This window comes from Felis catus, chromosome A1 (assembly GCF_018350175.1).
Source record: "Felis catus isolate Fca126 chromosome A1, F.catus_Fca126_mat1.0, whole genome shotgun sequence".
NCBI lineage: Eukaryota > Metazoa > Chordata > Mammalia > Carnivora > Felidae > Felis > Felis catus.
In genome coordinates this window covers 79,107,577-79,130,521 of record NC_058368.1, presented here as the reverse complement: position 1 = coordinate 79,130,521, position 22,945 = coordinate 79,107,577, and the positions used below count along the sequence as shown (strand labels likewise).

General features: G+C 43.6%; 1 protein-coding gene across 3 annotated transcripts in view; it reads right to left on the bottom strand.

Annotated features, from left to right (window-relative positions):
- The window catches only part of MYO16 (myosin XVI), a 615,221-nt gene that overhangs the window by 23,044 nt on the left and 569,232 nt on the right, over positions 1-22,945 (bottom strand). For all 3 annotated transcript variants that reach the window (XM_023253136.2, XM_045055816.1, XM_045055813.1), the window contains exons 33-34: positions 21,272-21,430; positions 4,595-4,686 (exon numbers count right to left, since the gene is read on the bottom strand). In XM_023253136.2, the coding sequence (XP_023108904.2) occupies positions 4,595-4,686; positions 21,272-21,430 (251 nt within the window). The remainder of the gene's footprint in view (positions 1-4,594; positions 4,687-21,271; positions 21,431-22,945) is intronic.

Below are 22,945 nucleotides of genomic sequence, written 5' to 3'. Positions count from 1 at the left end.
TGAGTGTGTCTACACTTTGCTACTTTATCTAGCACTGTTTCTCTGCCATGATACCTATCAGGCATTCACGTGACAAATACGATGAAATACTGAGAAGGCACTGGCTTTATTTAGTGCCCCCACCAGTCTTCACTTTGTTGATATGTGACATTACAAAAAGGTTTCTTTGCTGGTTCAGTAAAACAAACCACATAACAATCTGTCTCTTGACTGTGGATCAATTGACATTGATTACGTTTCTGCTTATCTTTGGTGGCGGTTGTCTGAGTGGGCTAAATACTCATGAAGCTCTTGGGTGCTGGACTGCCACTCTTTTATCCGAGACCACCAATGATTTCTTACGATGTATATTTGAATATGACAGATAGTAATGATAACTTTTTACGCTCTTTAAAAAATCGTAACAAAAAGTTTGGTAAGTAATATGATAACTGCCCACAATGAAGCTCAAAGATCATGAACCACACAATGTCGTCGAGGAGAACAAAACCTGAGAGGAATCAATGGCGAGAAGTGGACGGTAGTAAAGCTAAAATGAGAATGTACATACATAAGGTACGCTCAAGTGAAAAAAGAAAGTGGCCCATTTGTCAATAGCAAGTGTAGAGCCCTAAACAGGTGTATAAATCCACTTCAGGCTGAGGGCAAGAACTGAGAATTTTATTTTATCCCTTCCCTCCTTGTACCCTCCTGCCTTTGGGTCCCTCCCCCACGGGGTTCATGATTTTGCTCTATTTATAATCCACGGGGTTCCTGTGTCAGGTTACCCGGCCTTCTGAGTCAGCAGAGGATTGCAATCACGACGAAAAGAGCTAAGTCACTCTGGGTTGGAAGGTGCTCTCAGTGTTTCCCTCACTGCTGGGTCTCCTGCCGCTGCGTTACTTCGGACGGATCTTTTCATGCCAAATGGCACACACTCTTTTAAAAAAGCTACTATACATCTCATAAAACAGCCAGTAGATAAATGGCATATTATTTTTATAAACACCATCTAATTTCAAAACCGACCTGGATCTCTGGGATTGCAGAGTTGAGCGCTGGGAAGTGCCACAAAGCCCCATCAGGGCCAGCGTGCGGGATTGCAAGGTATCACTCACTCACTGCTGGCTGTGTAAGGTCATGGCTATTCTATTTTGCTCCACAGCAAGGACCTACAGAGCCTTCGCTATAAGGAGCAACAATGAACACAGCCACATTCACGATATGGCTAAGGTCCCAGCTTTCATTATTTTCAAATATTTCAAGGGCAATATATTTTCACTACTTTTTAAAAATTGTTTAAGTTTATTTTTGAGAAAGAGAGAGAGACAGAATGCGAGCAAGGGACGGGTAGAGAGAGGGGGAGAGGCAGAATCTGAAACAGGCTCCAGGCTCTGAGCTGTCAGCACAGAGCACAACGTGGGGCTCGAACCCACGAAGCGTGAGATTATGACCTGAGCTGAAGTTGGATGCTTAACCGGCGGAGCCACCCAGGCGCCCCTATTTTTACTACATTTCTGTGAAGTCATTATGTTTTGCAAATTGTAAGAAATGTTATGATGGAAAAGAACATAAACTACATTGTCTCTCCCCTGCACCTTGAGGAAAGGGACTACTCGTCTTTGCTGAGGCGCTACCCTCATGAGAAAACGTTCCACGTCTATATCGGTGTCAGTGAAAATTCTTATTTGCGAGCCATGAAAAGTAATTCTGGACATCTGAACAGGTCGGACCTTCACTGGAAGGTGAGAGAGAGAGACTGGAGTGAGAAGGAAATTGTGTGGCAAGTGGGCAGGAATCCAAGCGGATTCAGTGCCCGGAGGTCATGGTAAGACTGCCTAACAGCTGCCCCAGAGGGAAGTCACCTCTGCCACATGTCACCTCCTTGGTGACATCTACTCTTCTCGTCCCTTCCATCATATGTCTCTCACGCCATAATCCACGGTTGACAGATTGGCTGAGCCCCCCTCACACGTATCGTCTACCTCACAAAGGAGGGAAGGAAGGATGAGCCTCTCCCTTTCTCTTTTCATCGTGAGAAATCTCAGCATGTGACTGGCAGCTAAAAAGCCAAGTCATAAAAAGCCAAGCTAAAAAGGCTATTTAGGTTTTTGTCCTGACCAAAAAGTCTTCAAACTGTGTGAAGAAGTTGGATGACTCCTGCAGTCCTTTTAATGGGTTTTGGTCACGTTCATTCTCAGGAACAGGACATATGATCTTGATATCCATTCAAACCATGCACTCCAAATTTTCCCTATGATCTTTGGCAAATGACTGAATCTGTTTCCTGTTTTCTTTATCTACAATAATGCACACGCATTTTATCTTTCTTAAAGGGATTTCACTAAAATCCTTGATGATGCCAATTAAACTCTAGACCTCCACAAAGAGAGATTCAATTTGTAGCCAACATTTAATTTTACTGCTACATACCCAATCAGTCGAGGGCTGATTTTATAGAATTCTTATCTAATTGCATTAGTGGAAAATTTAAAATGCGATATGCCTGTATGTGTCCATATTTCCTGTGGAACATGTCACACAAGAGTCGTTTTCGCAGAAAGACGTGTGGCCATTAAATGCGCAATTTCACATAACTCTTACAGCTTTTCAACAGCGAGAAACGTGTCCTAGCATGAGAATCCCCACACTTTACAGGGAAGAAAATGAGCCTGGTTTCCTGCTCCCTTGAAGAAAGGCACTGTGAGATGACTGCAAGCCAAGACTGTTTGCATCGGAACAAAAAGTCCCCGCTGACAGGTAGGGATGGACACTAATTCCTCATGATCTTTCCCATCTCTATTTGCTTCTTAGCCAAACCCATGCAAGACCAGGGAAAAAGTTACCTTCTTTCAAAATTAACACTTTCTCTATGAACCACGTTATAGTGGGAGCCCCGGAAAGGGTGTCAGGTGGCCGGCATCTGTGCTCTGAAGTATAGGAGTCAGTCTTCTAATAAAAATCAAACCAGTGTTCCTTACAAGTAGGCTCCCCCTGTGAATTCTCTCAGATAAAGCATCTGTAAGGCTTACAAAGTAAAGTCAATACACCTCTAAGGACCAGAGGGGAGATAGGACGATCCGTTATTGTAGCCTATCAGCATTTTCTTTCTATTTCAGTACCTATACATCAGTGCAAGTGATTTGAGCCGACTGCATACTGTAAGATTTATTTTTAAGATTAAAGTTATTGATTTTTCTCATTACCTCACCAGTGTTATTTGGAAAAAATCTCAGCTGATGCCAATAGACTTATCTATATAATGCCAAGTATGCAGAGGAAAGCAGATCAGTGGCTGGGTTGTCGACTTTATGGAAGCATCTGGATACTCCACTGAGTTTTTTAAAAAGATTTTGATGTAGATATTTGACATCATCAAAGTGGTACTATAGCTCCATACAAAATAAGAACCCTGTTGCTAAAGCAATAATTTTGACCCTGTTGATAACAAGCTCTTTGATACATTGTTGGGTGTGTTTCACCTTGAAATGCAAAGTCATCTTTTTGAAGATAATGACCAAAAACGGTATTTTAAATATTTTAAAATTCAGCATTAAAAGAACACTAAATTATATGATATAAATCCTTTTTCTTTCTAAACACACCAGTGGTGTTGTTGGTTTTTTTTTTGTTTGTTTTTTTCTTGAAGCGATAATCTTCTTTAGTTTGGTGAACTTTTTAAAGCCAAACACATTAAGCATAGACACAAAATCACTGAAACATGTCAAAAACGGCTTTGTGAACTGTAATCTCATTTTGGCTTTATAGTGTCCTGATCATACGATACATTTTATTTACCTATTTTTTTACGTTTATGCATTTTTAGAGAGAGAGACAGAGAGAGAGAGAGAGAGAGAGAGAGAGAGAGAGAGGGAGAAAACACAAGTGGGGGATGGGCAGAGAGAGAAAGAGGGAGAATCCCAAGCAGTATCCCTGCGATCAGTGCACAGCCCGATGTGGGGCTTGATCCCAGGAACTGTGAGATCATGATCTGAGCCGGAATCAAGAGTCGAACGCTTAACCAACTGAGCCACCCGGGTGCCCCTAAAGTAAGCTCTATGCCCACGTGGGGCCTGAACTCACGACCCCAAGATCCAGAGTCATGTGCTTGACCATGTGCCCCCATATGCTATATTTTAAATCATTCTGGGCTATGTGGAATTTAGAGGCAGTCAACGAGATAGGATGGCATGCCGTAACACCACAGGTGCCTCAAGCATTTTATTTCTGTGCGCTTTGCCCTCAGAGTCCTATTTTAGCCGAGGTCAAATGCGGAAACTGTGTTAGCATCACTCGGTGGACGTAACATTGTCTTCATCTGACAATGATTTTTTAAAGACCACGACATAAATTATGTCTACAATATTCAATTTAAAAGTATTACATTTTGTTTGTTTTGGGCATTCTTCTCCTTCCCCTTCTAACCAGCAGAGAGCTGGAGTCTGCTGACAGAGAGAGAGAGGGATGTTGAGCTGGAGATACTTAGGGCCAGAGTGAGAGCAACCGTGTGGTCTAGTCCAGGAGGAACGTACATTCTTGGTCACGCCACACCAAGTCTCTGGTCATAACTTATTTCCAGCTGTCACTCCAAATGTGAATATCTGAGGGTCCTTACCTGAGTGGTGTGGGTCTCTCTCTGTCTCTGAAATGATGAGGTCGTGAAGGTGCTCACAGAAAATCTGGGGAACCCCTCTTCTTCCGGTAAACCTGTTGAGGTCAACACCAAGTCGAGGTTAAGTTGGGTGTCCTTTCCCCCAAATAAAAAAAGCTGTGTACTTACTGCAATAAAGTCGACTTTTTTACATCTCATGGATGGAAATGATGGTCAGCAAATACTCCTCGGATAATAAATTTCCCAAGGAAGCATGGGAACACAAAATACTGTTGCAATTCCATTAAATAAAAGAGGCAGGATGTTGAAAAAAGCAATGAAGGGATGGTGAGGAAATGTTCCATAATGGCACAAAGTGAGCAGAGAAGTACTGTGGGGGAAACTGAGGATAGTTTGGTGAAGCAGCGACAGCAGTGGGAGGAGCCTAAGGGCCTCAGAGAGTGAACAGGTACCTTGGGCCGCTACAGTGGAAAGTTGGCATCTCATTTGTTGGGCCGCAGGGAGGCGAAGAGGGGAGTGGAGGACAGACCAGACATTATCGAGTCTACGCATCACACGAACTCCATTGGCTAGTGTTCACACACAACGGGAAGGGGTTGGTGGACTCCTATGAGGAAAAGCCCACGGTAGCTGCCCACCCCCAGCAGACCAATTCATCACCAGTCTTGCAGGACAAATAGAGAGTTCAAGGACACGGATAGCCCCCACTGAAATACTACAGAAATCCCCATAGGCACCAAAGGATTTTATCAGTGATCCCTCACGATAGAAGCAGGGTTTCTCCACCTCAGCGCAGCTGGTGCTTTGGGCTAGAAGTTTCTCCATTGTGGGGCTGCCCTGTGCACTGTGGCATGGTTAGCAGCATCTCTGGTCTCTGCCCTATACGGTAGTAGCACCTCACAACTGAGATAGCCAAAAAATGTCCCCCTGGTGGCAAAACCACCGCTGACTCAGCACCAACAGGAGACAGGGGTTGAGAGTCACCACAAGTGACTTGTTCATAAAGATAAAAGCAAAAATGAACGACTGGGACCTCATGAAGATAAAAAGCTTCTGCACTGCAAAGGAAACAATCAACAAAACTAAAAGGCAACTGAGAGAATGGGAAAAGGTGTTTGCAAATGACATATCAGACAAAGGGCTAGTATCCAAAATCTATAAAGAACTCACCAAACTCCACACCCAAAAAACAAATAATCCAGTGAAGAAATGGGCAGAAGACATGAATAGACACTTCTCTAAAGAAGACATCCAGATGGCCAACAGGCACATGAAAAGATGCTCAACGTCACTCCTCATCAGGGAAATACAAATCAAAACCACCCTGAGATACCACCTCACTCTAGTCAGAGAGGCTAAAATGAACAAATCAGGAGACTATAGATGCTGGCAAGGATGTGGAGAAACAGGAACCCTCTTGCACTGTTGGTGGGAATGCAAACTGGTGCAGACACTCTGGAAAATAGTGTGGAGGTTCCTTAAAAAATTAAAAATAGATCTACCCTATGACCCAGCAATAGCACTGCTAGGAATTTACCCGAGGGATACAGGAGTGTTGATGCATAGGGGCACTTGTACCCCAATGTTTATAGCAGCACTTTCAACAATAGCCAAATTATGGAAAGAGCCTAAATGTCCAACTGACAAATGGAGAAAGAAGATGTGGTTTATATACACAATGGAATACTACTTGGCAATGAGAAAGAATGACCATTTGCAGCAACGTGGATAGAACTGGAAGATATTATGCTAAGTGAAATAAGTCAGGCAGAGAAAGACAGACACTATATGTTTTCACTCTTATGTGGATCCTGAGAAACTTAACAGAAGACCATGGGGGAGGGGAAGAAAAAAAAAGGTGGAGAGGGAGGGAGCCAAACCATAAAAGACTCTTTAAAACTGAGAACAAACTGAGGGTTGATGGGGGGTGGGAGGGAGGGGAAAGTGGGTGATGGGCATTGAGGAGGGCACCTGTTGGGATGAGCACTGGGTGTTGCATGGAAACCAATTTGATAATAAATTTCATATTAAAAAAAAAGATGGAAACATGAAAAGAGGAAAATTACCTGACGGAATGAGCTCAATCCAGGGGCCTTAAATTATGAAGTGATAGCTGCTCTTCTCTAAAATTGTAATTAACTAGTATGGCATAATTGATCAGACATACACAGGCTTCCCAAATTCAAGATCATTAGGAAATCACTGCACACCTTTTCAGATCAGGAGTGAGTGAGCTCCCCAGGAAGTCCACAGAACCCTATTAGCACATAACAAGCCCCCCTACCCCCAGTCAATCTTCCTGTTACAGATACAAAGGCCTTGGCATGGAAAGGTTAGCTTCATCAAGACCAGGCACACTGGGGCCAGCACCTGGAAAGGGACAGGCCTACACATGGAAGTCATGGGGCAAGATGGGTCCTGGCCACAAGCAACAGCAATGTCTGAAGTTGGCCGGGGGAAATTATATTATAGACTGGCATAGCAGGTGTGGGAAAGGGGCCAATCAATCAGTGTTTGAGTGATCTGGAAACTAAACCAGGAGGGAGGAATGATGGACATCTGAGATCAGTCACAAATTGGAATCCCAGGCATCCAAATAAGCAGGGAGTCAGCAAAAACTGGGTGTCCAGGCAGGAGGGCACAGCTGAGTCCGGGATTCATGTGTATCAGGAGTGTCAGAGGTGTGGGGGCTGGTGGGGGAAACAGAGAGCTGACTGACAAGCAAGGACAGACGTCCACCTTCTGGAGCACTGGGTTCCAGGAATTGGACGGTGGGGGAGAAAGCTGTCATCCATTTTCCAAAACTAAATTATAAATCAGAAATTTGCGCCCCAAATAAAACAGAAACTCAGTGTGCCGAGGATACAAACTCAGAGCCAAATCAATAGCATAATGTGCTATATATCACGTCATAAAGAAAGGTAAGAAGTATTTGTGGTCATTGTCTGAATAAGGCACTGGGAAATACAATGACTAAAGGAAAGTCCTGCCATTGCACAGGAGTGGCCTTCCACCAGAACACACGACAGGGTGATTTGTGGGTTAGTCAGCATCCTGGAGAGAGCAGGGATGAATTATGATGGGGGGGATTAGGGGAATGTGATGGTGGGGACGCCAAAGGGTCTGGGCATTCCGGGATGAGAAGGTTCCGAATGGTCAAGAAGGTGAGATAGGCCTCCTTGGGAGAGCTCCAGGGAAGAAGTTCCAGATAGTTCCATGCCTCAGGAAAGGACCACTGAGAGGGTGTGGTCAGTGGGGGCCCCTGAAGAATGTGCTGGAAGGTAGAGAGATCAAGGGCAAGCACTTCACATGCCATCGCACAGACGTCTGACAGTAGCCTGTAAGCCACAGACAACACTGTGGGTTTCCAGAGGGGACGGGATGTGACGCCATTTTACCTGAGTGGTGAGTGAAGAGGCATTTCTTACCTGTTGACTAAAGAAATCACTGATCCCAGAACCTGTGGCAGGGTCACCAGGGTAGGGACAGAGGGTGTCAGTGTGGGGCAGGTGAATGTGTGGGGACCCCGGTGTGGAGGGGGGGGGTCAGGGAGAAGAAAGCGGTGCTGGAAACCTTGGCATGGATGGTATCTCCTCCCCTTAGGCAGGTGCAGGTTGGGGGAGAAGCTGAGACTGACCAGCCTAGGGTGCAGAAAACCCTGCCTGGATGTCTGTAGCAAACAGGTGGGAGAACCCCACTTGGGCCAATATACCCAGCAAGTGGAAGCAGCAGATAAAGTAATAGCCAGGCAGCCCTTGAGGTGCAGAGGATGTTAGAAGGCAGAGTTTTCTTCCGCTATGTTTTTGACCAAAAAGATTTCTATCTTATTGTCATATCGGAAGCAGCACGTGTTAAAGGCAAATAATCTAAAAGTGACACCAGAAGAAAAAAAATGTGGAGGAAAAATGTATTACTATCTCTATTTGAACATTTAAAAATAAACATATGCCAAAAATCATAAAAATTTATACATATAAAAATATTTTACATAAATTTTATAGATAAATATAAAATATTAAAAAATGAAAAAGAATACAGAATATTTAAATACACTAAATAAAAGGCTCTATTGTTCTTAAAACATCCTACAAATCAAAATAAAGGACCTACTGGCAGATTTTAAAATATGGGCAAAGAATATGTATAGAGAGGAAAGAGAGTATATGGCCCCTAAATGATGAACATGTTCATTTTCATTAAGTACCCAAAGAAATGCACATAAAGGTACAATAACTTAGCCACCTTATTGGTCAAGATAACAAATATTTCAAAACTTTTTTTTAGTGAAATTTCATACACATGTAAGAGTCAAGAGAATATGCAAGGAAAGTCCACGTGCCCATGACCAAGCTTTGGGATGTTCGTTATTTCAATTTTGTTCCATTTACTTCTCATTAGCTTTAAAAACAAGAAAGAAAATAAAAGATGTAGCAATTGTGTCATTTCACCTGTCAGCTAGCCAAAGACCCCAGAAAAGGTCCCAAGTCTTGGGGTAAAGAATTCTACTGTGTTCCTACCAAGTTAAAGGTTCTTTCTTGATCAGTGTTGGGGGCCATCGAAGGTCAATCTGGAACCTTTATTTGTCGACTTCCATTGAAGGCTTCTACCATGGACAATTGCTCGCACATACTCATGAACGTGCTTTTGTTTTGTTGCAGCCACATCCTTGTCCCCAGACCCCATTCTGTGGTGATAATTCCCAGTGGATGTAGTTCTGTGTCCTCAACACATTCTTACTACAGCGGCAACAGTGGGCCTCAAAATGCTAAGCATGTCCATTTGATATGAAACCATCCGTTTAAGGAGCCATGCTTGTCCAAATTAGAGCAAGGGCTAAGAACTTCTGAAACTGTCCCTGTCCTACCCCCCAGATACCCAGCTCTTCTGTTCAAAGAAAGCATGCAGAGGCTTTGAGAAGGCATTCCCCACCTGCTGATCTGGGCCATGTAATAGATGGCAGCACTCTGTACAACATGCTGTTTGGCACTGGGGCTTGGCAGGGGGGAGTCAGGAAGTCATCAGCCTTGATCCAGGGACCAGGTAGAGGGAGGAGGCTCCCTGCTCCTCTCCCTGAGCAGTGGGTGCTGCTCAGAGCTTTGTCAATTCATCCTTCCCCGGGATGCTCAGGGGAAGTGGTATTTAGGACACTCTCCTCATCATGTGCGGTGTGGATCCAGGCCCTGGACTTCCCTGAGTTTGTAAGGTGATTTTGAAAAGGGAGAGTCTCTACGGCGGTGAAGTCTACACATAAAACCCCGTGGGTTTATGTAGAGCCTTCTAAGAAGAGAAGAATAGGGCAGGCTGGAGAGGGTGGTGTGGCTCTGAGTCTTAAGTAATGAACCCCTTAGACTCTGCCAGTCACAATCCCTCAGGCTCTGTTGGGACCCAAGTGTGTTTAGTTGATAGTAATATATGATTCTCCTTGCGTGTCCTCCCAGCTTACCAAATACCTCCGACCTCGAAGTCATGATTCTCCTGGTTTTTGTGAAACTGCATGCTGGCGTTCCCATCTCTGATCATTTATTCCGTATCTCCACGCCGGTCCTTCTCAAAGTACGTTTCTCAAAGCTTGGCACTCCACATGGTTTTGTGGTCAGATTTTTTCCTCATTTCTCTTAAAAACTTTTCCTCTGATGCTGCAAATGATCCCCATTTCTCCAGCTCCCGTGAAAATCCTGCCTTCCCTATCTTTCCCTCCTGGAGCTCCCCTTAGACTCCCGAATTATCACCAGCATTTATGTCACGACTGTCCACCGCCAGAAGTCCTTCTCATCGCTTGAACTCCAAACCCAACCCACAGGATAAACCTCTCAGAACTCCGTTTCTTCTGTGAAAGAGTGCGCTGTTCTCTCCCTCCTATCCCAGTCCATCCTGGAACATTCTCCTTGGTGTTAACAGGACCAACACACACCTGCTGTTCCCAACCTCAGGCTTTGTTCCACTCTTCACCCTGAGTAACACAATCAGGGAGGTTTCTCCAAAAGAGCAGATGTACGGTGCCCCACCCTCTCCAAGCAAAGACCAATCTTCCAGAGACACTCTTTGAACTGGCATTCAACGCCATCTTATTCACTGACCTACGCCATCAAAGTAGCTCACTCCCATCCCGCCACGGAGATAGATTTTCTTCCCTGGAAGGTGTGCCCTTCTAGTCTGAATCTCCTTCATTTTGCAAATCCCAATCCTCACCAGGAGCATCTGTAAAATCCCAGCCCTCATGAATCTCTTCCTCCACGTGGTGGCAACACCAGAGCACTCCTTTTTTGTGTGGTTGACCTGACACTTGTCACTGGCTGCCCTGTTCTGTGATCTCTCTTGACACACAATGCTAATGCGCTACATATGCTCTGCTTATACCCAAAGAGCACCTCGTGATTTGCTTAGACTTCCTACTGCTCTGCACGCATTGCACAATGCCTGCATGCAACTGGTGCTTAATAAATGCTTTGTGACTGATGTGCACCTGCCTCTCACTAGGCTTCTTCAGGCCATTCTGTCCTTTGTATTATTTTGAATCTTCGAACCCTCCGAGGGATTAAACAGAACCTTTCCTGGAACGCTCCCATAAATCCCGACGTCCATTCATTCCACCAAAATGATATGCGAGTTTGACTCTATGCCTGTGTGTATTGGGGTCGATGTCATTAGCATAGATTCTAGCATTACAGTCTGTCTGGTCTTGGACAAATTAATTCGCGGCCTTGTGCCTTATCGACATCATGCATTTTTGTTTTTATTGGACACATTTTTCAGTGATCTTCCAGCTCCAAGAAACCTAAGCTTTTCTGATATCTGTGTATTAGGTAATGTATATAGAGCACTACTTGGGGTGGCATCATTGTACCAGATCCTCATAACAATCCCATACGGCAGGTCCCTTGATTATCCCCATTTTTAAGATGAGAAAACAGAGGACCAGAAAGGTGAAGCAATTTGCTCACAGCCATGGAATCGATGAACCTCAGAGCTGGGGCCTGAGCACAGGCAAACAGGAACAATGCAGCGTTGCCAGGAAAGAACAGTCAGCCTTTGAATCCAGCTGTTTTTAATCGGGACTTCTTAACTACAGTGGAGGAGATTTAATTAAATGGAGTCCAAATTAGCAATTATTCAATATGACTTCAAAATATTTTTAGCCAGGAGGAGTGGGGCAGGGCTTGCTACATGCCCGAGAAGCTGGCTTTCTTTGCAAAGCTACCTTCTGCTGCTGAAAATAGATAATTGCACAATATTCCAGATTGTCAAGTGAAGGCTTGCTTCCTCCTGGCAGTCAGCTTTTGAGTCAGACAACAGTATGAGTTCCAAAGAATCTATACAATTCCCATAAACAAAGTGATGTTGTAAAACGTATATGCGAATGTTTTTCACGGGCTCCAACCAGAGGAGCCCTGCCAGCATTCCACATCTACCTCGAGCAGGGCTGACGAAAGCCGTTTTTAGATGTTTCCAGAATCACTGGGGTTTGGTGCTCCAGTGGCGCTCGGTTCAATACGGAATCTACAAAAAATGCAGAGTTCCAGGTCCTGCAGAGCGTCCCATCCAGTCCGTCCCCACGAAAAGCCCTTTACACCCAGATAACCCTTACTGCGCACCGACGATAAACATAACGCAAATAAAAAGAGAGACAGTCTTCACAGAATGACAAATGTAAAATCAAATGTAATGACTGTGTTCTTTAGTTGCCATTTGTTTCCTGATGCCCAGCAATAAAATGTATATTCACTGAGCAGCAAGCAAGCAAATCATACTGAACATAAAATGGCCTGGCTGGAACTTCTTTATGTCTTTATGTCCCCCACGAAATAAACATCTTTATACTCACAATATTTTGTGTGATACAACGAAAATGTCCTAACACTGAAAACTGTTCTTTAATCTAATGATAAATAACCACAAGTCCAGGGAATAATTAAGTATACCAAAAAAGATCTAAGTCTGTGTTCACATCAGTAAAAGGATGGCAATTAAAGTAAATGATAGCTATAATTACCCACACATAACTATATTTCAGCAAACGAACAAACAGAGAATTATTTCTGGGAAGCAGAGGTAGCATGCAGATCCTGGCATTCAAGATAAATCATTTCCTAGAAAAATAACACTGTTTCTGATTCAATTAGAATTCCAAGTTATTTTAAACATTTATTTCCATCTTGTGCCTTTATTTAGAAAGCACACTGACTATCCCTGGTGAATTAGGAATCGGTACCAGTAACCGCTTTCAGAGCGAGGATGGGTCACACCTACACCAGGCATGGCACAGGTGTCATATCGGGTCAGTTCTTATCATACTGATGGGCAGAAGTTTTCTGACTCCACACCCTGCACAGAACTTACTGGTTCCTGTGTAACATGCAACATGGCCTCGGTCGGTAAGTGCTTACCCAGTGCTAAGTATCCACGGCATGGTGCCCGATGCTGTAATGATGATGAGAAGGTGGCAGGAGCCGGGACATCCATGGTGTTCGCGAAAGTAGAACCACATAAACGTGGCAAGTGGCTTTGAAAGACTGAAATCCCAACTGAAATAATTTTCCTTTTGTGCGTGTGGCTCCTGATTATTTCCAAGGGATCACCAATTAATGACAACTCAGAACTAGCTTTATTTTAAACTCTGGTCCCTATGAGATTTAAGGGGTAGTGTGTTCTAGGGTCTGAACATTTGTCAGATGCTGAAGTTGAGAAGCCCGAGAGCCCTACATATTTAATGTGATACTATTAATTTCAGGCAATGTATTCCACAAAAATTTCCATCTGGGGCTAGAGGATTTTTTGTCTGTTCCATTGGTTTTTGACTTTACTTTGATTTTAGAGTAAAACTCACAGATTTTTGTATGAGGTTTTCCAGAATTATTGTCCAAGCCATAACGTTTGGCTTTTGACTCAAGACACAGACAAATTAAATAATTTGGTGACAAGAAGTTTCTATTTTCTTTTTCTTTATGGTAGGATAAACTTCACCCAAGGAGCTAGGGAGAAGGACATTGGGTGAAATTTTAGCAAAAACGAATGAGAATAAGGTCATCTTTCTTAAATAGATGTGTATTCAGTTTTGGTCATTCTAACATATTTTAAATTCCTTTTTTTTTGTGTGTGTAGTGGTGATCTTTAAATCCTCCAAAATTGCAAGGAAAACAGGTATTAATTACTTTCTTAATAGGTACGTGTAGTCCTTGTGAAATATACTTCTATCGCATACTTTCTGGCTATTATTGTCACTCAAATTCCATTTTTATTATATTAGGACTATTTAAGTTCAATATAAGGGTATGCAATTGTTTTTGTTATCTTTACCTCCTCACAAAGGAATTCTCACATCAGAGATTTCAGGAAGTAACCATCTTAATTTTTTTTAATTAAAAAAAATTTTACTTTATGTATGTATGTATGTATGTATGTATTAATTTATTCAGAGAGAGTGAGTGCATGTGCGGTCGGGGGTGGGGCCAGAGAAAGAGGGAAAGACAGAATCTTAAACAGGATTCACACCCAGTGTGCCTGATGTAGGGCTAAATCTCAGGACCGTGAGATCATGACCTGAGAGGAAATCAAGAGGTGAATGCTTCACAGACTGAGCCACCCTAACTCCCCAGAAATTCACCATCTTAAGAGAAAGATTGTATCTCAAAAAAAAAAAAAAAAAAAGGAAGATCGTATCTGTATACGTCCAGCTAAACAGATGCACATAGATGTGAACGTCAAACATTGACATGGGGAGTTTTACAAAATTCCTCTTTTAATTAAGATGTTGTCTCAAGGGTGGAAAGGTGGGAGATAATCTTGCTGTCTGACAGCTTATTTACTGTAAATCCTGGCAGCCCTAAAGGATGGAGTGCATGTACTGAACACACGTATGGCTATCTGTAATCAACTCAGATTTGTAGTTGTTGACACAGAGATATACCACGGTATTCCAAATGGGGGGAGCAGAACAGTAAAACTGCATCCATGTATAACTCAAACTTTATAAAAATAAAGCCAAATATACGATGTAGATACACGCATTTGTGTGAAAAAATAAAACTCAACACAGTGGAATAATAGACATTTTTGGAGTATTTCTAGGTAATAGGATTGATGGTAGTTTTTATTCTTTATTATTCTTCCCTAAAAGAATTGTTCTTCACACTATTCTAAAACATGTATAATTTTCATAACATGCATGAAATTATAAATGCCACATTAATAATATGTTATTTTTAAAAGCTGTGAAATTCAGTCAGGAGACGATGTTTAGAAAGGTCAAAACTGGGGCACCTGGGTGTCTCAGCTAGTTAAGTGTTTGACTCTTGACTTCAGCTCAGGTCATGATCTCCCGGGATCAGGATCGAGCCCTGCGTTGGGCTCTGTGTTGACAGGGCAGAGCCTGCTTGGGATTCTGTCTCTCCCTCTTTCTCTGCCCCCTCTCCCCCACGTTGCTTGTGCTGTCCCTCTCTCAAAATAAATAAAGAAACGTTTTTTTTTTTTTAAGGCAGGACAATACTATGGGGTCCCGAGAGCCTGCATCATTCTTTGCTGAACTTTGGTCTGTTCGCGGTGGCAATACAATTCGGTAAGCGGTTTCCTTTTTCTAGCGGTGTTTCTTGCTGGCAGAAAAATCCTTCTGTATCTTACTGATGTAAGATACTTACTGCCACCCCCCACCCCACACCCCCATTGCACCAAGAAGCCTCTGCCTTGTGATCCGCCTACTTTTGATCATTATTCATTATCCTTGCTTAATATGGTGGGTGAGATTCCTAAACACATTTGGGTTTTTCTCCTTGCGTGTGATTCCAACGATCTTTTTTCCGAGTGTCAACAGAGAATCCCCACACTGCTCTGGAGACCTTAATGCTCTGTCCCCACCGACTACCTGCCTCTGGTCCCTCCAGGTAACCTGTGACTTGTCACTGCAATGCCCTGCCTGGTTTTCATCCTACACCCGCTGTCCTCCTCCTGCTCTGGACCCTGGCGGAGAGCACATGTGGGCGGGCAATGTACTAGGCCTAGAAACTGCACCCCCAGCCTCCCTATGTTCTCCTGGACCCAGAGGGACTTCTGACACAGGATGGGGACATCCCTATGGGGGATGCATAGAGTCCCTCCCTCCTGGAGCCCCTCCCCCCAGCCCCTCCCTCGCCAAACCCCCTCGTCCTTTCCAGAGTCCAACCCCCCTGGAGCCCTTCCTCCCCAGCAACCCCCTCCCAGAGCCTCTCCTCCCGGAGCCCCTCCTCCTCAGAGCCCCTCCCCTATCTCTCAACCCAGCTCCCCTCCCCCAGCTCCCCTTCCTAGGAGCCCCTCCTCCTGCAGCCCCTCCTCCCCTGCGCTCAGTGCTCCCATTCTGCAGGTTGTGTTGTGTTGTGTGTCGTTCTCCTGTGCTTTTCATGTGCATTTTCTCTAATTACCAATGAAGTTGGGCTCTGAAAAATGTTTGTGCTTATTAATGTCCAAAAACAATTTCCTATTCAATAGTCTTGTTTATAAGTAAACTCTGAATATGAGTCTTCATTAGTTAAATGTGTTGAATACATGTGTATACTTATACACACACACACACACACACACACACACACACACACACACACAGTTTTTCCCCTTTGTAGTTAGCACTCTTTTGTGGCCTGTGTAAGAAGTTCTTCTTTCTTTTCCTACCTCTGAAGTTAAAAAAAATCATCCTATATTTTCTACTACAAATTTTATTTTATGTTTGACACTTGGATGTCTAATCCACCAGAAATCTTTTGTGTGTAGGGCACCAAGTAGGGGTCAAGTTCACTGTTTTCCTCACATGGGTAGCCATCCATTATCCTTCCCCCAGCGCCCTGCAATGCCAAGTTCGTCATAAATTAAGTGGTTATTTATGCAAGCTGGGAAGCTTTTCTTTATTCCCCCCTTCTTCTGTATCCCTAGTCTCTGGAAGAGTTTGTGTAATATTGGCATTGTTTCGTCCTTTTTAAAATTTTGAGGCAACTCACTGGAAAAGTCATTTGGGCCTAGTGTTTTCCTCATAGAAAAGTGTTCAATTACAAATTCAATTAATTTAATATTTACGTTACCATTTAGCCTTTTTAATTTTTTTTGGTCCATTTTGGTTAGTTGTATTCGTTTTTTAATGTGTCTCCTCATCTAAATCCACAAATTAAAAATAAATAAGTAAATTGGCAAAACTGTCTTGGCACAAACTGTTTGTACAATACTCAGTATTATTTTTCATTTCTGTAAGATCTGTGGCAGGTCTCTTTGTCCCTAGAGTTGGCCTTCTGGGTCCCCTTCTTTATTTCCCTGTCACCCTTGCAGGAAACTTGGCAATTTTATTCATGCTGCAAAGATTGTTTTTGTTTGAAAACTTTTGGGTTTGTTATTTGTTACCTATTTGTTATAAATTTCAGTGACACAGGTCTTACCTTTGTCACATCTTTCCTCCTACTTGCTTGGTGTTTAATTTGTGGTTCTGTTTCAAACTTGTTGACATTTAAAAACCCCAATTTTTGGCCTTTCCTCTTTTGTAATGTATGGGTTTAAAGACATACATTTCCACTGATTAAGACACTAGCAGTATCCTGTGCGTTCTGTTATGTTTTCATTGGCATTCGTTCCAATAGTCTGTATTTTCCCCTCACATTTAAATGTTAAGCATCATGTTTTACATGGTTTTCAGAAATTTTACGCTTTAAAATATTGTATAAATCAATTCACCTTTTTAAAAAAGGTTTTTTAAAAATATTTAATGTTTATTTATTTTTAAGAGACAGAGCATGAGTGGGGCAGGGGCAGAAAGAGAGGGAGACAGAATCCGAAGCAGGCTCCAGGCTCTGAGCTGTCAGCACAGAGCCCGATGCGGGCTCAAACCCATGAACTGGTAGATCATGACCTGAGCCGAAGTCAGATGTTTAACCGACTGAGCCACCCAGGCACCCCAATCAACTCATCTATAATGGAAATTCACATTAAACGGGTCTCTTAAAATTTCATGGAATTCGAGTTTAGTTATTTTCAAAGGGGCTTTTGTGTCTACCATCTACGACCTTTCTATTTGGCCTGTTTTCCAGAAATCTCCGGTTTACCTCATTTTTGCCAACTTTTGGGTGGGCTGGCTTTTATTATTCTGTTTTACCCTATTAGTTTGGAAATTATATACTCCACTATTATTCCTTCTGTGGTGGCCTTTGAAATTACAGCTAGTTTGAGTTATCTGTGCATAATCTCGACTTCAGTTGGTTTTTCCATTCTTTTTCCTGTTTGTATCTCTGAGAATTTGGGTATGGCTGGCCTTCATCTTCCACTTCTTACCTTTTTCTAAAACTATCTTTAGCTCCTTTTCATTCTTACAGAAGTTTTTTTATTGCTTATAAAAATCTAGGGACACTAGGGTGGCTCAGTCCGTTAAGCAGCCGACTCTGGCTCAGGTCATGATCTCAGGGTTCGTGGGTTCAAGCTCCATGTGGGGCTCTGTGCTGACAGCTCAGACCCTGGAGCTGCTTTGGATTCTGCGTCATCCCCCCACCCCTCTCCTGCTTGAACTCTGTCTCTCTCAAAAATAAACAAACATTTTTTTTTTTTTAATTCTAGCTTGGCAATTATTTTATTTGAGCACATGACATACGTGACTTTGGTGTCTTTGGACTTCCATTGTTGCTCTTTGGAACTTGTCTTTTTTTTTAACTTCTGGCTGCTTTTAAGATTCACTCATAGTTACCCGTGGTTCACTATGATATGCCTAGGAGCAGTTTTGTTTTTATTTATTCTACTCAGGCTTTGTTTGTTTCAAGAAAAGTCACATTTGTAGACAGAAAGATGTCTATCAATTTCGAGGAACATGTACATTCTTGTTTGTCAACAGCAATTCATGGCCTTCTGCAGTCTGCTATGGTCTGAGTGTCTGTCCCCCCTCTTCCCAAATGTTTATTTTGGAATCCCAGCCTTCAAGGTGATGGCTTTAGGAGGGAGGGCCTCTCAGAGGATGTTAGGTCATGAGGCTGGAGCCCTCACGACTGGGGTTCATGCACTTCTGAAAGAGACCCCAGAGCCCTGGCTCATTCCTTCCCATCTTGTGAGGACACAGAGAGACTGGCAATCAGCCAGGTGGAGGAGGGCCCAAGTCGGCACCGACCGCACCGGCCCCGCTGATCGTGATCGTGGACATCCGGGACTGTGAGCAAATACTTATGCTGTTGATGAGCCGCCCGGTTTGGGTATTTTGCTACAGCTGCCTGGACGGAACTAGACAGCAGACCATCCCCTGCCACTCACGCAGCCTTGGGCAATGTCGGATTCTTTCTGCACTTAGCGCAATGTGCTTGAGAGGCACCCGTTTCGTGGCGTGTAAGGTTAGTGCCCCCCCCAAACTTTTTTGGCTGTTTATCCACGTGCCAGGCAGCCTATACAATGTCCCCCAGTGAGCCCACCACCAGGCACTCACAACTCATCTAACCCCCTCCCATCCGGTAGCCGGCATGGATGACCTACAGACAGAATGTGGCAGACGTGCTGGGCGTTGCCTGCAGGGGTGGGCTAGGTAAGGACCGCGGCCCCCACCCAGATGTTCTTTCTTGCTCTCTCATGGCCAGCTGCCCTGGTTCGAGGCCACCCTTATGGCGAAGGCCGTGTGAGTGGGCTGGTGAGGCCTGCCAGCGGCCATGTAAGTGATCCTGAAATTGGGCCACCTTTCCATCAAGCGTCAAGATGACTAGGGTTTTGGCCAACAGTCAGTTGACAGCCGCCTCACAGGGGACCTTGCAACAAAGGCACTCCCCTCAGCCACAGCCAGATTCCTGACCCACAGAAGGTATGAAAACATAGCCTTTTGTTGAATTAAGCCTCTGAGTTCTGGAAGGCAGTAGTTTTTACACAGGAGGAGATAATGAACATGACCCGGTCACCAGTTGAAGGTATCCATTTTAAATATGTGTATTTTTTAATGCTGATTTATTCTTGAGAGAGAGAGAGAGAACACAAGTGGTGGAGGGGCAGAGAGAGGGGGAGACACAGAATCCAAAGCAGCATCCAGGCTCTGAGCTGTCAGCACAGAGCCCAACACGGGGCTCCATCCCATGGACCGTGAGATCATGACCTGAGCCGAAGCTGGACACTTAACCGACTGAGCCCTCCCAGGCTCCTGGAAGGATATCCATTGTAGGTGATTATCAATAATCATTCGCACACAGGCATTCACATGGACACAGTCTTCTCCGCTGCCTGCATAATCTCTTTCTCTAAAATTCCGATGACTCTCTCAACCAAGACTTCCATGTCTCCAAACACTTTCTGGAATCCTTAATCTTCTCTTCGCTTCTTTGTGTTTCATTCCCGATATCCTCTGATTTATCTCCCACTTCCCCAGGTTGTTTTTTTTTTTTTCCCTTCTCCCAAATGACTGTGTCTAATTAACTTTAAACCCATCCTCTGTTGTACTTAATTTTATGACTATTTCTCAATTTCAGAATTTCCATTTGACACGTTTTTATAGTTTCCCATTGTTTCTGCTGATTCCTTCTTTTATCTCCTTGGGCAGAGTGTAAACATACTTATTTTAAAGTACGTGCGTTTGAACTCCAATCTTTTGGGACCCCATGGATGTAACGGCAATCGACGGCTATTTCTGCTTGTTCATTTTTCATCTTGCTTTCTGTCCTCATGTGCTCGGGTTTTTTTTTGACTATGTGTTGAATTATTTGAAAAATGGTCTGTTAGAGCAGTTTGAAGCCTCAGATGCTGTAATTGTCCTTTGGGACACACACACACACACACACACACACACACACACACACACTCTGCCTCCCAGGCACCGGTGGGCCCTGTCAGTCCGGGAGGACCTCTGTCCAACATCAGGGATTGAAATGACCCGTAACTGTGCTGTGGCTTCTAGTTGGGTCCACCTGACCTTTGGACACTTCAAGGCTCCAGCCCATGGCCTTGGCAGGCCCTGGACTTAGTCTCCCCACAATCCTTGGAGGCAGTCAGAAGTCCCTCCCGGCCTCTGAGTTGCCTTCTGGGGACAAGGAAAGTGCCCTGGACGTCCCTCAGAGAAAAGCCTAGAATGTCAGCCTCCTTGCTTGGCCTCTATACATTCCATACCGCCTTCCTCAGTGTCTTCCCAGGATCTCACTGTCTTAATAGTTTCCTAGTGCCTTTAATCAGATTAAACAACAAAGAAAGTTTTGGCCAGCTTTTCTGCATGTTCTCAGGAAAAGATTGGTCTGAATCTTCCCAAGATTCAAGTGGCTTTGTCTAAGCCGCTATTTTGGATACACACAGTCTAGCCAAGTTCTAGATGATGCATTCATTGATACACTCCAATTAAATGCTTAAGGCCTGTTTGGTGTTTACCATGACTTCAATATTATTTCCCTTCACACCATTCAGAGATGAGAAGAAAAAGGTATGTTTTTTTTTTTTTTTAATTAAAACTATTGTTAAAGCACCTATCTCCTCCTTTGGTCCTGTATAATCTCATTTTATATTGGTTCCCACATATGAGATACTCTGTAACAATCTCTGAAAAGTCAACTAACACCAAATGCAACTGTAATTCTTTAACCTGACCAATAAAATGCTACAATACACCCTACAGTAAAGTTTATGATCTATGTTCCAGGTTTTAAGCCTACTTCATTTTTATGTCTCAAATCCATTCTCCCTAGAAAGTTGATAGAGCTTAATACTTTCATCTATTTACTTCTGAGTTTAAAAAGCACTTACCATTTGAGACAGAATTCCCATTTTCAGCCGTGATAGCACTTGAGAGTGAATTAGATAATTGAATTCCATGGTTATTTGCATTTCTATCTTGAGTCTCGGATACAATTTCTGCTCTACCAGGATCATCTCGGCCAGTTAGGTTCATGTTAGTCTCAAAACCTAAAACAAATTTCGGAAAGGATTATTCTCTACTGATAAAATGGACCGAATAATTTAATACAATAGTAGAAGAAAATAATAAAACTTACCAAATGAAACCTTAATTGTATGGTAAATTCATAATCACCGTTAATTAACTTTACGGCCTACAAAATATTCACCGAATTTTGCCACAACACTCTAACACATCATAGGGAATATTAAGTGGTGATAATGAATTTCATGATTTGTTATTTTCAAGCATATCTATACACAAAGTTTGATGTCGTAGTCTAATAACCTGTCACTGTAGCCCTGTGTGTCTTGAGAGCACTATTTCCTAAAAGAAGCATGGAAATAAATTCAGAAGTTTTCTCAATTATTAAATTAAGCAGAGCTGAGCCAACCCTCTAGGTTGCAAAAAAATCACAAATATATTTTCGGCATCATTACAAAATTAGTTCTTATCCATTTAGGAAGATTAAACTTTACAAACCCACTTCTGGATTCTGTACACTAACCACATTACCTAATTGTTCACTGTCCGTCCCCTATCGGGGGCTTGGAGATCTATGAACATGGAAACTGTTGTCCATATTAGGCCAAAGAGCCAAATGAAGATTTTTTTTTTAATTATGTAGGAATAATAAAGTAAAACACAGCAAGTGCCATAGACCAGAGCATGTCAAGCAAGCACAACTGGCCATCACGGGGTCAGGTGTGGCCCTCGCCACCTCCCATTCCCCCAATCGGGACCCCTCTGTTGGACTGGCCAGTGAGCCGTGATTGGCTCTTGCTTCCCCAGGGACCTCAAAAAGCTCCAACGTACTGGGGGATTTTTGTTCACCCCAGAATAAGCATGCTGCTTCTGATCTTTGTGTGCTGGGACACAGTGGATTGTGACTGCTGTTAGGTTGGCCTTTCTCAAGTTTTAGGCTAACAAATTATTCTAAAGGGATAAAAAGCATAATTCGCTTTATTATACTTTACATGTGGCAGAACAGTTCATCTCCAGTGATCCCAAAGGAGGGAGGGAGGAAGGGAAGAAGGGGGAAGGTTGGATGGAAGAAGGAAGGATGGGGGGAGGGAGAAAAGGAAGGAGGGAGAAGGATGGAGGGAGAGGGAGGGAGGAAGGATGGAAGGAGGGAGGGAAAGAAAAAGGGAGAAGGCCAGCAGTCCAGAGCTGTGCCTCCAGGCTGCACCTGCCATGACCCTTTTTAACTCTTCCCTCTAGACATGATCTCCCCTTGCCCTTGCCCTTACATTCAAGGGGCGCTGCATATCCAGGCATATCCAGAGCTCCTTACTGACCCGTGTTTCTGTGCTTTGCTGTATGCACTCCCCGGACCTAGAGCACCCCGTCCTCACCAGCCCTGCCTCTTCCTGCCCACCAGTGGGACTCCTGGTCAGAGGACCCACAGTGGCCTGTCATTTACAAGTGGAGTCTGGCCCCAAAGCACAGAGAGGAGCTAGGTCTGCCCAGATGGGAAGGGGTTTTTAGGTAGCAAATGCTGGATGAAGGCAAAATGGACACAG